This window comes from Thunnus albacares, chromosome 17 (assembly GCF_914725855.1).
Source record: "Thunnus albacares chromosome 17, fThuAlb1.1, whole genome shotgun sequence".
Lineage (NCBI taxonomy): Eukaryota > Metazoa > Chordata > Actinopteri > Scombriformes > Scombridae > Thunnus > Thunnus albacares.
The window spans coordinates 6,930,811-6,947,079 of NC_058122.1; the positions used below are offsets into that span (position 1 = coordinate 6,930,811).

Below are 16,269 nucleotides of genomic sequence, written 5' to 3' on the forward strand. Positions count from 1 at the left end.
GGGTGGTAGTGAAACAGTTCCAGAAAGATCTTGGAAAACAAAAAAATAAGTATTAAATCTTTGCACAGTTTAGTTGGCAGTGGCAGTTTGATAGATGTCTGATGTCACATGTATCATTTCCATGCTAACATTTGCTAATTACCACTAAACACAAACTACAGCCGAGGCTGATGGGACAAATAAAAATTTTGACCTGATGGTGATGCTGTATGAGAAGTCAGGGGATTCATCAAAGTTACTTCAGTTAATCCTGGAGGGGACATGAACGTCTGTACAAAATGTCATGTCAATCCATCTAATAGTTGTTGACATATTTCAGTCTGGACCAAAGTTAGTGACTGACAAGTACATCTATGTTATAATAGGCCTACGTCATTGGTACTTGAATGATCTGAGCCTTTGCATAAGCTGTTCATATGTTTTTATATTCAGTGTCATGAATATACTCCAGCTGCCCAGTGAAAATGAAGTATATACTAATGTGCCAGATATCATTGAATATATAAGGATTGACTAAGTACAATCATACATAATTCACAGAAGTTAAGTCACAAAAACCTCATTAATTCAAGCATGTGGTTCTGTTGTGCGTGTTGTTCATCAGCCTAAATGGAAACGAAAATGGTCTGGGACAAGAGGTACCAGGACACATTCATGGTAATTGCTGATGTCAGCAGCAAGACTAATCAAATAATGTATTCTGCTGGCAGGTGGAGACTGTGCCACTCTGCTGAAGAACATCGGGGCTCTGCCGGTGGAGATGGCACGCATGTACTTTGCAGAAACTGTCCTAGCACTGGAGTACTTACACAACTATGGCATTGTCCACCGTGATCTCAAGCCTGACAAGTAAGACAGAGTTAGTTTTCATCAAACTGTTGCAAAAACATCATACAAATTGTGACAATACATTGCTAGACACAATCTATTTTATTACTATTACATTGCTATTTCAAAATAATATAAATAAGGCTTGTGTAGTTTGAGCTTAAATTATACTGTCTCTATTTTCAGCCTCCTGATTACCTCAATGGGCCACATCAAGCTGACAGACTTCGGCCTGTCTAAGATGGGTCTGATGAGTCTGACCACCAATTTGTATGAAGGACACATAGAGAAGGATACTCGGGAGTTTTTGGATAAACAGGTATGACAAGGACAACATGCAAATTAGAACATCGCCACTACACTGTATACTCAAATTCCAATTCAAATGTATTTTTTTTACATTATAGATTTTTATTGAAGTAATTTTAATTTACCTGGACTTTTAGGTAAAAATAATTTAAATAAAATCAAATTATTATGTGCAATATAGCTGTCTTTTTGGCAGTATTACAGTGCAGACTGTTAAACCCCAGTATGATCCAAGCAAAGATTAAATATGAAATGTCCTTTGATGTCTTCATTTCTATGCAAAGATATTCTCTGTCATTGTGTGCCAGGCATATCTGAAGCATGAAAAAAATGAAACCGTTAACAGTTGGCAGAACAATAGGCCAGTATTTCCTCAATCATTATAATCATTTCTCTTGTAGGCAAGGTTTATTTTCTCAAGCCTTTCATTCAGTGTTTGTGCTTTGAATCTAAGCCTCATTATTTCTTGTGCGTGCATTGTGGCCAGAAATGTGTTGTGCATTCAGAGCATACCCATCTGCACATGAAAACGCTCACCTGGGCTTTCATCTTGTCTTGGCATTTCTGCAGTGATTTACTTGGCTAGGTTAAAATGTGCATGCTCCCTGCACAAGTGCCCCTCGCTCAGTGTCAACTGTCTACCACTTACAACTATACTATACTGTAGTTTTATACCAGGCAGAAAGTAATCTGGTATTACTAGCTGGTTTAGAATAATCTTAGTGTGAATTTGAGTGAACTCTACATAATCTCTGTTATTCCTACTATAAATTAAATGTGAAAATTCACAAACCTTTATACAAACAAATCAAAGTAATGGCTTCTTCAAAAATCTGATCAGCTAAAGTGTTATTGTTGTTCTTTTAGGTGTGTGGAACTCCAGAGTACATTGCTCCGGAGGTTATTCTTCGTCAAGGTTATGGGAAGCCAGTGGACTGGTGGGCTATGGGCATCATCCTGTATGAGTTCCTGGTGGGCTGTGTGCCTTTCTTTGGAGACACTCCAGAGGAGCTGTTTGGACAGGTCATTACAGGTGAGGAATCAAGGGTCTGAGTGGGATCCTTATTTTTTGATGGATATATAGTGCAGTATATACACACTGTACATTGCTAATAGACCAACCAAATGGTAACTGTACCCATCCTTTCTTGCCTCTTGTCTTTCACCTCCCCTCTTTCTCACACTTTCGTCACCTCTACATCAAAAATGTATTCCCTAATGTCCTCCACCTCTCTCTGCTGTATCTTGTAGATGACATAGTGTGGCCTGAAGGGGATGAGGCTCTCCCTGTTGACGCCCAGCATCTGATCTCCTCCCTCCTGCAGACGAATCCACTGGTTCGACTGGGCACAGGTCAGTCACCTAGGACAGTGTTTCCCAACATTTCTTTTTCAGACATAACCCCACAGCCCTGTCAGATGAACTCAAGTTCCCTTTAAGCAACATCATGTTTCAAATGTGTTAATTTGAATTTATTTTAAACTGGACGTTTTGGTTCGGTCCATTCGTACTACTAACAGCAGAAGCTAGATGTTGCAACCATCTTTTACTTTTAGCTATTTCAACTATTACTTTTAGCTAACTACTGTTTATCTGTTACTTCTAGTCATTTCAACTATCTATTACTTTTAGCTGACTATGTAAATAATTTATCCTGCATGTAGGCATACAGATTCAGTTTACCCAAGTAAGTCAACTTCTGTCAGGGTCAAAGTACCTCTACTTCCTTCGAGGCTCTAGTTATTACCTATCTGTCTTTAAACCTCTCTCCTTCTCCTTATATATTGTACACCTCTCTAATTCCCTTCCTGTGCCCCCTAGGTGGTGCTTTTGAAGTGAAGCAGCACCCCTTCTTCACAGAGGTGGACTGGAACAGCTTGCTGAGACAGAAGGCAGAGTTTATTCCTCACCTCGAGTCAGAGGAAGACACCAGTTATTTTGACAGTAAGTCCACTGTTGGGAATCCATGATCCTCTATAAAAATTACATTGCAGGCACACACCACAGATCCATTTAAGCTCAGGACATTTTTATTCATCCAAACAGCTCAGGGTCTTATGAATCATCACCGTTGTCACCACAACACCCTCATTAAGTCTCACGCCGACCATGATAAGCACTGTAAATGCAGAGAGGCAGGTATTAGTGTAAATTCAGCATGTAGGTTAACTTGAAAGTGCACAGTGAGTTCTTCTGTCTCATGGAATGTGGGCCAGTGTCTGTAGCTTTTTATGTGTGTTAGTATGAGCAGTGAGATCAGCAGAAAGAACCACAGAGAGAAAGATAATACCACTGCTCACTGAATTTGTGCCCATTGCAATAATATCGTTACTTTTCCTCATCAGCCCGCTCTGAGCGCTACCATCATGTGCAGTCATACGATGAGGATGATACCAATGATGACGAGCCTGTGGAGATACATCGCTTTTCATCTTGCTCCCCTCGCTTCAGCAAGGTCAGACCTGCATCTTACTCTATTTTTTTCTAGAAAGGGAATGTTTGAGGTGTTAAAATGGCCATGGTTACTCAGCAGTCCACATAACAATACAATCATTTCCAAAAAAAATGTGACTTTCTCCTTGTGTGGACCTGCAGGTGTATAGCAGTATGGAGCATCTGTCTCAGCTGGAGCATAAACCTCCCACCGTGACTCTACGAGAGCACAAGGTCCCCAGGGAGGATCGAGTGGCTAAGAGGGAAAGCCTGGGTAGCCTCACTCTCAGGGACAAGAGCTGGAGGACTGGATCACCTGAAATGTGAGTGCAGCATACAAAAAATAGTGGAGAAGCCATTTTAGACGGTCTAATGTAAAATAAAGTTGAAATTAAATCTGTTAGGAGAAATATGTGTATGCTTTTCAGACGTAATTTCTTGGTGATTAGATTTCCACAAACAAAATGCCACTGACAGTATATCCAAAATTATCTGATTTGAAATATGGATAGCATTCTGAGTAAAAAGTAAAACGTACTTGTATTGTGTTTTGGTGTTAACTGTCTTTTTAAATGACATTCACACTGGCTGTAGGGTTCCATTCATATCTTTTCTTTGTGTTTTTTCAGGAAGCGCTTGTCCTGCTCTGAGTCCTCCTTCACTGAGAGCGACTCCAGCCCACCATCAGGGGCCCGAAGACGCTTCTCTGCCCTCATGGATACACACCGCTTGGCTTCCCCTCTGGAGGTCGACTCTGAGCTGCCTGTCCCCAGCAGGCAGCCTTCAGTGAAGGCCAGGGGGGCTTCCCTGGAAGGAGCCATGGGTGCCATCTCCTCACAAGGTGATCTGAGAACATTCCTTAAAGACAGCAATGGGTTCACAGCTGGAGGTAAGAAGGGATGAAGCCTCACTGAACAATTTGATTTGTGACTCTAAACCTGTATAAACCTGTAGATGTAAAGAGAATTTATTTACTGTTGGGTTTCATGTCTCCACCATGCAACAGATAAGCTTTTGAGACCTGCTGATGCATCGTTGCCTCTACCAGCCAGTGCTACTGTTCTGGGACTTCCAGACACACAGGGGCCCCGTGGGGCCACCACTGACCTGGTGCTGCGGAGGGTTCGCCACCAGCAGCTCTCAGCTGATGGAGAAAAACGTAGCTCACGACCAGGAACCAAAGTTATCAAATCTGCTTCTGCTACTGCTTTGTCTGTCATCATTCCTGCAGGTAAAGGCATGTATCATATTGCATTAGCAAATTAACTGTAAAAACATATCATAGAAATAAATCCTGTACCGTATCCTTAACTCCATCCCTCTCTCCTCAGTGGAGCAACATGGAGCCTCACCTCTAGCAAGCCCCATGTCTCCTCGCTCCCTCTCGTCCAACCCCTCCTCCCGTGACTCTTCTCCCAGCCGAGACTACTCTCCAATGGTCAACGTACTGCATTCTCCAATCACCATCTACCGCTCTGGGAAGAAGTATGGCTTCACCCTCCGCGCAATCAGAGTCTACATAGGAGATGGTGATGTCTACAGTGTACATCACATGGTCTGGGTGAGAGAGCAGAGCTTACAGTATGCAGAGTTCTCAGTGGCTCTACTTTGCAAACTTATAAAAGAAATATGTTAACTAATCATAATGATAAAAGTTATTTGTATAGAACCTTTCATATATGCAGTACAGCTCAGAGTGCTTTAGCAATGAATTATACACCATTTTGTTATACAATTTGGCTGAATGAAAAAGGAGAGGTCCAAGTATGGAACCCTGTGGAACACCAGGTAGAATGGGTATTTGAAACATGCTTGCCAACCTTTCCAGAAATAGCAACATGTTTCGAACTATAAGCACAGTGTGATTCATCTTTTTGATTGTGGAACTTAGATGTTACTGCCAGAGTTATCATTTTGTTTGTTTTTGTTGAGTTTTTGTTGATTTTCAACACACAGATAAACAGCTTTTCTGTCCATGTGGCTAAATCTGTTTCTAAATTTGTTCTACTCACAGCATGTGGAGGATGGCGGCCCCGCCCAGGAGGCTGGACTTAGTGCAGGTGATCTCATCACTCATGTAAACGGGGAGTCAGTCCACGGTCTGGTCCATACAGAGGTGGTGGAGCTCATCCTGAAGGTGAGATCTATTTATCTGTTTATCTAATTTATTTTTTTAAAGACGTTTCAGATAAAATTTGCTAATAAAATAACATGAGTCATATAAATATATATCATCTTCAGAGTGGAAACAAGGTGACAGTTACAACTACTCCCTTTGAGAACACCTCTATAAAAGTGGGTCCTGCCCGCAAGTCCAGCTATAAATCCAAGATGGCACGGCGCAGCAAGAGAACAGGAGCCAAAGAGGGACAAGAGTGCGTTACTGCAGAATACAAGACAAGACTTTTTATTTAATGTTTTAATATGCCTTTATTATCATCACTATATCATTTTTTCTTTCTTTCAGTAAGAAGCGCAGCTCCCTGTTCAGGAAAATCACCAAGCAGTCCAACCTGCTCCACACCAGCCGGAGCCTCTCCTCGTTAAATCGCTCTCTGTCCTCTGGAGACAGTCTACCCGGCTCCCCCACCCACAGCCTCTCCGCCCGCTCACCCACTCAGAGTTTGCGCTCTACTCTCGAATCCCCTTACCTGGGTCAGTATGGAAGGCCTAGAATACGTGTATGCTAGGCCAAGAAAACAATACTTAGTTGCGATGATATATTTTAAAAACAAGACAAATGCAGTATATTAAAGTCTGTAACATTTTTAGCCATTCTTTGATTTTCAGTCTTGCTCCTATCATTTGTCTTATATAATCTCAAACACATCAGTGCCTTTTACTGTGAGAAAAAAATTCCTGACTGCACAAATATACAATGTTGAGATATTGTGATCAAAAACTTTAAAGTTTATTTCCTCTTCTCTCCTCAGGCAACTCCTCCCAGAGCAGCTCTCCGGCATCCAGCACCCCTAACTCCCCAGCAGCCTCTCACCACATGAGGCCCAGCTCTCTGCATGGCCTGTCCCCCAAACTTCACCGCCAATACCGCTCTGCGCGCTGCAAATCTGCTGGCAACATCCCTTTGTCCCCCCTAGCTCACACCCCCTCCCCAACCACTTCCTCTCCCCCGCCTCTCAGCGGCCACACTGTAGGGAGCTCCAACACCACACAGATGTTTCCTGCCAAGCTGCATTCCTCGCCTCCTGTTGCCCGCCCTCGTCCCAAGAGCGCTGAGCCCCCTAGATCTCCCCTGCTGCAAAGAGTGCAGTCGGCGGAGAAGCTAGGAGCACCTATTCTGCCTTCCTCCTCTTCATCATCATCGTCGCCCTCTCCTCTGACAGGTGGAGTGTCATTACGTAAGCACAGCCTGGAGGTGACACATGGGGACTACAGGAGAGAATCCTTCCACTGTGAGCATAGCCTGCAAAGTCTGCTTGAGATGGAGGGAGAGAATGGACCCGCTCCGCCATCTCCTTCATCATCGTCTTCCCCTTCTCCTCCCATGGGAGGCGAGATTGGAGGCCTGAAGCCTGTTAGGAGGCTGGGAAGGCAGGAGTCACCACTCAGCCGTGACACAATGCTCACATCGAGAGAGAAAGATACTCAAACAACAGCATCTGAGCTCACTGGGTCCCAAACTGAGAGCAAAATGCCTAAAGCTGAGTCCAAGACCAATGTTGTTGACACAAGTAAAACATTATCCACTGCTGAGGCTTTAAAGAGTAACGTAAGTGCTGCTGCAGTGGAGACCAAGTCTAGTTCAGTGCCGGCTCAGTCCACTTCAGAGACCAAGTCCAGCCCTGGGGACAAACCTCCAAGTGCAAGCACTCCGAGTTCTGAGGCAACAGTCTCTAAGAGTAAAGTCAGTGAGAAATGCTCTACTCCAGTCACATCAAAGAGCCTGCAGCAACAAGATAGTGCGAAGCAGAATGCAAAGACAGACAGTGGCTCTGCAAGTAAAGCTCTGGAGAAGACTGTGGAGAAAGCAAAAGGCATTGGGGGTCCAGAGAAAGGTAACATGCAGAAATCAACTCCAGAGCAAACCAAGCAGCGTAAAGGCACAGAGACAGAAGAGAAAGGAGGCATCAGTGGTAGTGATAAAAAAATTGAGACGTCTAAGGTTAAAGGACCTGCACCCCCGGTTCCGACCCAGGTTCAAACCCAAGCTGCAGCCCATGTTCCAGCTGCACCCAGATCCAAGGTGGAGAAGGTGTCAAGCAGTTATCGTGGGGCCAAAGAGGAGAGGGCACATCTGGAGGTCCTGGAAGAGAATCCCATGTCACCCTCCTCTAATGCAGCCTCACCCTGCTCGAGCAAGTCACGCCCTGTGTCTCCGGGGGATAAAGCCAGCTTTGTTACTCAACTCACGAGTGTGGCCAAAACAGTACTCGCACCCATAAAAGGGGGGGGATCACAAGAGGGGACCAAGGCAAAAGACACCTCCAAGTCAAGTGAGGAGAAGCGGGGAACCACAGCAGGAAAACCAGAGGCTTCGACGGGAAGTGGCCGTCGGGGGGCTCAGACAGCATCCTCACCAAGTGCTGTCACCGTCCAATCAGATAAGGGAAACGCTCGCAGCTCTAAGCACCATTCATGATAAAGGAGCTTCAGAAAGGGTCAGACTCTCCCATGCAATGCCTTTTACTGTAGCGTCATACTGACATATCATGAATCAACTTGACTTTACACCTTTGAATGAAGTGAAAACATAAATGCCTGAAGAAAAAAACACCAAATAGATGACATGTGACATGTAGACAAAAAAAAAAAGATCAAGAACAAAGAAGCATCAGTTGGAAAATGTGTGCACATGGTATCATAATGTAGGCCCGTGTATGTTCTGTTCATCACAATGTGTTGTATATATATTAAAAAAAAGCATATGTCTTAATGCATGTTTGGCATTGTACATGGAAAATGAAAGAATATTTAAAGAGAAAATATAAAGCAGACCTTAAGGTAGTGAACACTGTGAACAACTTTTCAACCGACCGCAGGCATACTGTTATCTACGTATAAACAGGCAGGATTCTGTTATAAACGGGCATTACTCACAGTCCAGATCAGTTCTAGTGCCATCATTTAGTTCAGTTGAAATTGTAAAAGTACAACACATACTGTATTGCCATAACGTTTAGTTACAAAAGCGTTTAGGCACAGAAAGACTTGCCATGTAATGAAGAATATAACAAACTGCTTATGGAAACTGGACGAAGATACCAAAATGCTTGCAGTGATGGAGTTAGAGGGTGAATCGGCTGGTTTTCTCTCAGATCGGTTTAAGGGCTGAATCCCAGTGGAATCAAGGTAGATTAGATGAACTTGCACAGGGACACTATGCAATGTGCTAATGATACCACTTTTGGTGTCCCCAATTACTAAGTTTACATTTTGCTGTAGACAAGAAAAGAGGATGAAGGAAAGGGTTGCAATAAGCCAAGCAAACACATTTTGTTTTAAAAGTTGTCTCCATTGATCGTAGTGAAATGTGCAATTATATATTTTTGGCTACTAGGTGAATAGATTAGTGTGTTCAGATGGTGAAGAGGACAAAAAGTGCGCAAAAACCATAATGAAACTAGCACTTAATGGAGAATAGGCTAGAAATGCTCTGTCACTCACTCTTTTCTATTTATGCAGACGTACGGTATATTGTATAATGTCACGTGTGAAGGAAAATGCCAATGTTTTTATTTAGGGATAATGTGATTTTTTGTTTGTTTACAGTTAAATGTATGATAATATGCAAACCTACAGTGCCCAGTTTCAGTAAAACTGAGCACCCTTGTCAGTGATATAGTAGTAGGCTATACACGAAGCCAGGATTAGATTTGTTGAGAGCATCTTGATGGTGAGGTCCTGTTTGTTCTTGTGTGTGTACTTAAAATGATCTTGATAGTTTTGAGACATCAGGCTCAGACTTGTCGTAGGCTGCCACCTTGTGGACGACATCACATGACACCAAAAGAAAGCTCCTGAGTTACAAGAAAAAGGTCAGCTCATGAAATTAAATCACTGATTAGTGTTAGATTTAATTAGAAATCTGATGTCTTCTGTCTGTGGAACTTTCCATCTCATACATTATAATTCTGATGCATAATTTATTTTGTCGATGAAGACATTTAGATCAATTTCAGAAGAGTTTTGCAGCCTGAGTCTTAGCTTAAAGAGTCTTTATTTTATCCATTATGATGTGGTGGTTTAAACAGACATTAGCCAGATGTTTTAACATTAAACACCAGTGTTTTGTGTGTGATGTGAGAAAATTGCACTTTATTTGGTGTCAAATATTTTTTATTTACATGTCTTTTATTTATTTACTTTGTTATTTTTCTATTTATTAAACTTTTTTATTTATTCAAATGTATTTTATATGTCATCAGATAGTGAATTTCTGCTTTATTACTGAAATTAGTTCATTTTGAAATGTAAGAATTTTACATCTAGACTGAGAAGTCTACCAAATCTGTGTGTGGCTATCCCATTGTGTGCAGTTTTGACACTGTCATTCCATGAGTCTGAAGTTGTGATATTGCTGTCATGTCCATCTTTGTCCAAGTGTTTTTGTACAACAACAACAACAACAACAACAACAACAACGACAACAATCTCTGACTGTTGTTGTCTATAACAGTGCTACATATTTACAAGCCACCGTTGTGAAAAACCAATGCAAAAAGGCCTATAGTGCAGAAATGTAATAAAATGCAAAGAAACACCTCCGAGTTTTGTCTGACTTTTTTTTTTAGAACAGACTTGTAATGAAAATAGAAGTGAAAACAGCGTCTAGGAGGCGCGCAGTGGGACTGTGTGGGGGCCTATTATCATTGGTCATCTGTTGGCCAATCACAGCGGTGCCAACACGTGACCTGTATAAACAGGAAGACGGTACAAAATCATTGACCCACTCCTCTGAGAAGATCAAGCGCAGTTTCTTTGATGCCAATGAAACGAGAAACAGACGGGCTTCTTCAGTGAAATTCAACCAAAGTCTCTCTCTTATTAAAGGAGAAAAAATGATAATGCCCGAGTGAAGGTAAAAAGAAGAATGTCTCGCATTAATAATTCAATAAGAGCTCTGAAGTACGATGCTCAGAAGTGAAAGGCTGGGAATGACATATAGAGAATTTGCACACAGGTGACATTTATGCTCACAAAATGTTTGCAGACCTTGAGTTATATTTAGTTGGTAGTATGTAATGTTATTGAAAAGTCATACGAAGGGTAGAGGTTGTAAAATATACAGTTTATGTTTTTTATGGCGGCTCTGTTGATGTTTTGCTTTGTATTCTAACTAATAAGTTTTGTTTTAGTAGCTTATGTCTTATAAATGTCATGTATATCATATAGTTACCATATTTCATTAGTTCATCAATCAATTTATCATGTAAAAAGAGGACAAATAACCATTTCGTTTTACCAGCAGTTTAAAAACATTTTGAAAAAGTTCGTCATTTTAGGTTTTTAGATAAGTTACATGAATGTGGATTTTATTGTGTAATATAAAATAAAGAAGCATGTTTGTGTACAAAAGAGCTACACAGTAAATTCAGCATTTTTGCACATATATAATTCTTTAAATTCAGTTTTAAACTATATTTTCAAATGGGAAACGTTTTTGATACACGGTTTATTATGACATGTTATACATTTGCAAGATATGTTTTTACGTATTACCCTACTGATGTATATTGTATATACCCGTGTAACTGCACACACTGTGTTTTTGAATACGCGAGTGTCCCTTGTTGCCACCATCCCATATCTCCAAGGTGATATTTTAGATACATCGGGCCTAACATGGGTAGGAATAGGATCCAGCACCTCTCCTGCTGCAGCTAAACTGGCATTTCTGGAATTCCTTGAGTCACAGGGTGCAGTCACATGGTTTCCTTCTTTCCTCACTGTCATGGAGAATTATTGACTTTGCTGTGCTTAACATTAACCACATCAGTTCCAGCTAGGTGCCACAACGTGTTTGTTTCGAGACAAAATAATGTCATTTACTGAAAGTGGCTCCATCATCTGTTGGGTCACATGTATAATGAGAATTGGGGGTTTTTTTTCATGTTCCTACTTGTGTGTGTCTGCACAGGCTGCTATGGCGCTAAGGAGCAATTTTTCACGCTCAATCTCGGTCAGCCCCAGCTGTTATGAATCCCAGCACATCCTCAGCTTGCTGTGCAGACCAGTCCTCTGCAGATGACCATATGGACGACTGGCTTTTCCTCTCCTCTGACTCTGCTGGGCCTCAGTGCCTTGAAGTGAGCAGGGAGGACCGAGAGACAGAGGACAGAGGCAAACTCAAATCCAAATTGGTCTCAGCATGGAACAGTGTCAAATATGGTCTGTTTTACTTATCTGACATTGTAGCTAGTCTTTATTGTTACTGTGTGATAAGAGCAGATCTATCTGTTCTCTTTTCTTTTCTGAGATTAAATTGTTTCTCTTTTTCCTTCACATGTATCAGGCTGGTCCTTGAAGCAGAAATCCCACTTCAGCAAGAGCTCTCCTGTCATCATGCTTGGAAATTCCTATGAGCTCAAGGATCAAGGTGAGGTTTTCCTTTGCTTCAAAGCTAGGGGGACCATTTGAGCAGTAGGCCCTCCTAGCTTCTGAGTTTATCTCATTCATGTATTTCTAAAAGCAGGGGATAATTTTAACTTGGGCTCTGTAACTATGTCAGGGGAGAGAGAGAGCTTCCGTCGCTCCTTTGCATCTCTCATGTGGTTGACGTACAGACGGGGTTTCCCTCAGCTGGGGAGCTGCTCTCTGACCACTGACAGCGGCTGGGGTTGTGTTCTACGCACGGGGCAGATGCTGTTGGCACAAGGCCTGCTCCTACACCTGATGCCACAAGGTGACAACACACACAGGCATGCTGCAATATCGCCTGTCTATCTGAGAGAGTGAATACACACAGTAGTAGCAGTAGTGAAAAATACTGTCATAGGAACTGTCTGATCCCACAGGAATGAAGAATTCTGGGACATTATTGGTAACAATGTAACTAATGTATTGTAATTGAAAAGTAACTACCCTTGCCATTGTGTTAACATGTTTACAGTGAATACAGGAGCAAGTAGGCTTCAAAATGCATACAACAATTAAGTATATGTTGAGACATAAGTATTTTGAAATATTAATTCCAGTGTTGCAAGTGGCAAACTTTCAGCCAAAGCTGGGTATCAGAGAACAAAGACAACAATTCATACATTATTTTCTGGGGTGTCATTGCATCAAAAGAAAAAAAAACAAAAATATTTTACAGAAGTTACTTTGCTGAACTTATCCAGAAGTTACCCATGGTCAAAATTATTAATAAGATTGTAACTTTACTAATAAAGAGAATCAATACAATATTTTTGTGATGGGATTTTACAACTGAAATTGCTCATCCCGGTAATTAAATAATAGTAATATTATAAGCTGTACTCCATCCTTTTTTTCAGATTTTTCATGTTCCCTGGAAGAGAAAAAAAAAGTAAATCTGTCCAATTTCAAGAAGAGTTTTATTAATTTGAGTTTTATTTCACTATACAATACTTAATATTACCTTCATTATGTCACTTTGAGGTTGGACTTGGTCTGTGAGCCACCATGTGGTCAAAGATGACATGGATCTACCAGAGATTCGCCCCACAGCCGGTGCAGAGCATGGACACAACCTAAAAGAAGGGCCCCGTAAGAGGGGTCGAAAACTGAGCTTGGGTTCCCTCCTGGACAGACGCATGGAGTCCACACACAGAAGGGTGGTGTCATGGTTTGCAGACCATCCCACAGCCCCTTTTGGGATACATCAGCTGGTGGAGTTGGGCAAAAGTTCAGGGAAGAAGGCTGGGGACTGGTACGGCCCTTCGATTGTGGCACACATCCTACGGTGAGACTTGAAGTGATTACACACCAGCTCAGTTAGTCATATAACATCCTACTTTAACATTGTTTGATTCTGTTTCAGGAAAGCTGTGGCAGCATCAGTGGACCTCCCCAATCTGGCTGTGTATGTTGCACAAGATTGCACCAGTGAGTCATTTATTTCATTGGTGTATTTGCTCCCTCTGTTCTGACGGGCACAGCAAAGCAGCTGTGCTCAGAAACACAGTAGAGCTGCTTTGAACTTAAGTTTGACTGAAATGGGGATAATTGGATTCATTTGACTACACTGACTTTTTGTCTTTCATGTGTGTGCCTCGGTCTCTTTATTTCTTTATGTGTCCAGTCTACATAGAGGATGTGAAGAAGTTGTGTGAGCAGCCTCTCCCTGGGAGCTCTGCCGCAACCAGTCAGCCCTGGAAGTCCATCATCCTCCTGGTTCCTGTGCGACTTGGAGGACATGATCTCAATCCTGCCTACATCGCTTGTGTCAAAGTATCCTGATCCTGTTCTTCACACACAAACAGTATTTAACGCAGTCACGCCTATGTGCGTTCCATGTAAACTAAGCAATTTAAATCAGTGGTTCTCAAATTGGGACCTTCGTTTGGTTTCCGGGGAGTTCCCCGAAAAAATTAGTACAACTTCAAATGTGCAAAATGTACAAATAAGGCTTTTTTAACTGTAGGTTTTGCTCTCTGCTTAGTGTGGTTGTTATAAACCACCAACTTCCTTTGTGGCATTCTCTGTTGTATGAAAACAGAATTCTCTCTCTAAAGCTGAGAACAAGCCAAAAAATAGTGAGTTTCAAGTACAAAGAATAAAAACTTATTCCTCATATTTTTTCCATAGAAACTCTTGAAGTTACAATGCTGCATTGGCATCATTGGGGGCAAACCAAAGCACTCTTTGTTCTTCGTTGGCTTCCAAGGTATGTACAGTACAGTACAGTGTACCTCATAGTCATTGTGCTCAGCTGTTTGATGTCAGTCCTTTCACTTTTTTTTCTTGCTTTGCTAAAGATGACCATCTGTTGTACTTGGACCCTCACTACTGTCAGCCCACAGTGGATATAACAAAGGAGAACTTTCCCTTGGTGGTATGAGGAAGTACTATTTCTCCTTTTTAGCTTTCTGTTTAGTTTCTTCCACTGACAGCTACGCTCAGTCATTGAGAATAAACGTTGAGCGACAACATCCACATCAGCAATATTTTCTCTGACTCTAATGAGACCGTTATCTGATTAGTATTATTGTTTTTTTTTATTTCCTCTTCACACCACTTGCAGTCGTTTCACTGTAAATATCCCAGGAAAATGTCTTTCTCTCGCATGGACCCCAGCTGCACCATAGGATTCTACGCTAAAGGCCAAAAGGACTTTGAATCGCTGCGCAGAGTTGTTAACGAGGTAGCTGATGTAATTTAACAAAATGAAAGATTGAAACTGGATTTTCCCTAGACTGGTTGAGTTATTTTTCATTCCCTTTCCCCTCAGGCTGTCTCCACATCCGCAGAGACGTACCCCATGTTTATATTTGCTGAAGGACATAGTCAGGAGGAGGAGGGAAGCAATACACCCACCAACAAATTTACCTACATCCAGAGGAAGAATGAGCGGAAGAGAGTCGACACTTGCAACAGCTTGGACGAGTTTGTTCTATTATGAACGGAGATCAAATCTGCCCTGAGGATGCAGTGCAGTGATCATTGATTACATGCAAATATGACAGTTACATTGTGTGGCAACTACTGAGCAGAGGAACAATGTCCTCAAGCAGTAACCTTAAGGGACTCCTTGTTAAATGAAGTAGTCATGTATCTTTAGGCCAACGACATTACTCATCATTTTACCACTGTTTGTGCAAACTTGTATTTTTATTTATTGTTTTAGAGGATAATGTCTAAATTAATATTATTCAGTTGAAGAACAAATACAGAATGTCATATTTTCACTTTTCAAGTGAATCAAAATAGAAAAAGAATAATACATTTTTCCTACAGGCACACTGTTGGTAAGTGTTACTATGAGATAACACAGCCTCTCACTGTTTGATGTCATGTGGCAGGATGTGCTTTCTTTGAATAGATTAGAAAATTGGATTCTAAACATGAACGGGACGCACACGTGAAACACTGAAAGAGCAATTTAGTGGAGAAGTAGCTGGTTAAGTGTAGTCATGTTATGAATGTACTCTTGAAGGAAAAAGACACAATTCACTGAAAACAATCTCCTGAGCTGTTTTTACTCTGCTACTTTTTATCTGAATAAACTGTTTAAGAACGAGAAAGGAACTTTTTCTTTGATTACAGAATTATGTTTGTAATTCTGTAATCATAAAAAGATATGTATTTGACAATGCATAGTGTTTTAGGGACTGTATGATAATCATTGGGAGGGGAACAATATTTTTTTTTAATTTGTAAAAAACAAGACCTTCTGTCTTATGAATATTTCCTTTGGACACTGTAGAGGGTTTGCAAAACTGCAATACCTTCCACCCAATATCTCGAAATAATATAATTATTGCAAAGTGAAAATACAGCCATTATCTATTTTGAACAAAAAGCTGGCTAAACAGTTAGGCCTATTACAGCCACCAAATGAGGGGAAAAAAAATCTGTGATGAGAAAAAGTTAAAATACTCTCCCAAATAATAAAGCCTTTTCTGATCCCTGACACCCCTAGTAATTTGTGTACAATCCCTTGCATATATTACCCTATAGTCTCAGAACTGTACAGTACAAATGGACATGGTACTAGAGTTCAGGCCGTACAAGTCGCGTACAGAATCTCTGCTCCTGCTTTGTCATGTTTCCCTGTAC

The 16,269-nt window shown here is 41.3% G+C and overlaps 2 protein-coding genes across 6 annotated transcripts in view; both read left to right on the forward strand.

Annotated features, from left to right (window-relative positions):
- Positions 1 to 10,280, forward strand: part of LOC122967122 (microtubule-associated serine/threonine-protein kinase 1-like) — a 50,699-nt gene extending 40,419 nt beyond the window's left edge. For both annotated transcript variants that reach the window (XM_044331585.1, XM_044331586.1), the window contains 14 exons: positions 711 to 849; positions 1,015 to 1,147; positions 2,005 to 2,170; positions 2,389 to 2,490; positions 2,959 to 3,081; positions 3,483 to 3,592; positions 3,733 to 3,893; positions 4,200 to 4,459; positions 4,577 to 4,801; positions 4,902 to 5,131; positions 5,585 to 5,707; positions 5,812 to 5,945; positions 6,038 to 6,225; positions 6,504 to 10,280. In XM_044331585.1, coding sequence (XP_044187520.1) covers positions 711 to 849; positions 1,015 to 1,147; positions 2,005 to 2,170; positions 2,389 to 2,490; positions 2,959 to 3,081; positions 3,483 to 3,592; positions 3,733 to 3,893; positions 4,200 to 4,459; positions 4,577 to 4,801; positions 4,902 to 5,131; positions 5,585 to 5,707; positions 5,812 to 5,945; positions 6,038 to 6,225; positions 6,504 to 8,170 — 3,761 coding nt within the window. In that variant the 3' untranslated portion in view covers positions 8,171 to 10,280. The remainder of the gene's footprint in view (positions 1 to 710; positions 850 to 1,014; positions 1,148 to 2,004; positions 2,171 to 2,388; positions 2,491 to 2,958; positions 3,082 to 3,482; positions 3,593 to 3,732; positions 3,894 to 4,199; positions 4,460 to 4,576; positions 4,802 to 4,901; positions 5,132 to 5,584; positions 5,708 to 5,811; positions 5,946 to 6,037; positions 6,226 to 6,503) is intronic.
- Positions 10,281 to 10,469: 189 nt separating this feature from the next.
- On the forward strand, positions 10,470 to 15,738 carry LOC122967137 (cysteine protease ATG4D-like). Of its 4 annotated transcripts, XM_044331629.1 has the most exons (12): positions 10,470 to 10,609; positions 11,528 to 11,547; positions 11,669 to 11,919; positions 12,044 to 12,127; positions 12,260 to 12,433; positions 13,150 to 13,453; positions 13,532 to 13,596; positions 13,793 to 13,941; positions 14,299 to 14,377; positions 14,469 to 14,545; positions 14,735 to 14,854; positions 14,942 to 15,738. In XM_044331629.1, the coding sequence occupies exons 3-12, from the start codon at positions 11,727 to 11,729 to the stop codon at positions 15,110 to 15,112; spliced, it is 1,416 nt and encodes a 471-aa protein (XP_044187564.1). In that variant the 5' UTR covers positions 10,470 to 10,609; positions 11,528 to 11,547; positions 11,669 to 11,726; the 3' UTR covers positions 15,113 to 15,738. The 4 variants fall into 4 exon arrangements, with proteins under 4 accessions (XP_044187564.1, XP_044187562.1, XP_044187560.1 ...); XM_044331627.1 differs by lacking the exon at positions 11,528 to 11,547 and having other exon boundaries at positions 12,044 to 12,132; positions 12,265 to 12,433; XM_044331625.1 differs by lacking the exon at positions 11,528 to 11,547.
- The last annotated feature ends 531 nt before the right edge of the window (positions 15,739 to 16,269 follow it).

Excerpts from the sequence above, each read along its gene's own strand:
- LOC122967137 (XM_044331629.1), top strand. The coding sequence starts at position 11,727 with ATGAATCCCAGCACATCCTCAGCTTGCTGTGCAGACCAGTCCTCTGCA. Across the intron at positions 12,128-12,259 it reads CTATGAGCTCAAGGATCAAG|GGGAGAGAGAGAGCTTCCGT; the intron begins GTGAGGTTTTCC and ends TAACTATGTCAG. Across the intron at positions 14,546-14,734 it reads AGGAGAACTTTCCCTTGGTG|TCGTTTCACTGTAAATATCC; the intron begins GTATGAGGAAGT and ends CACCACTTGCAG.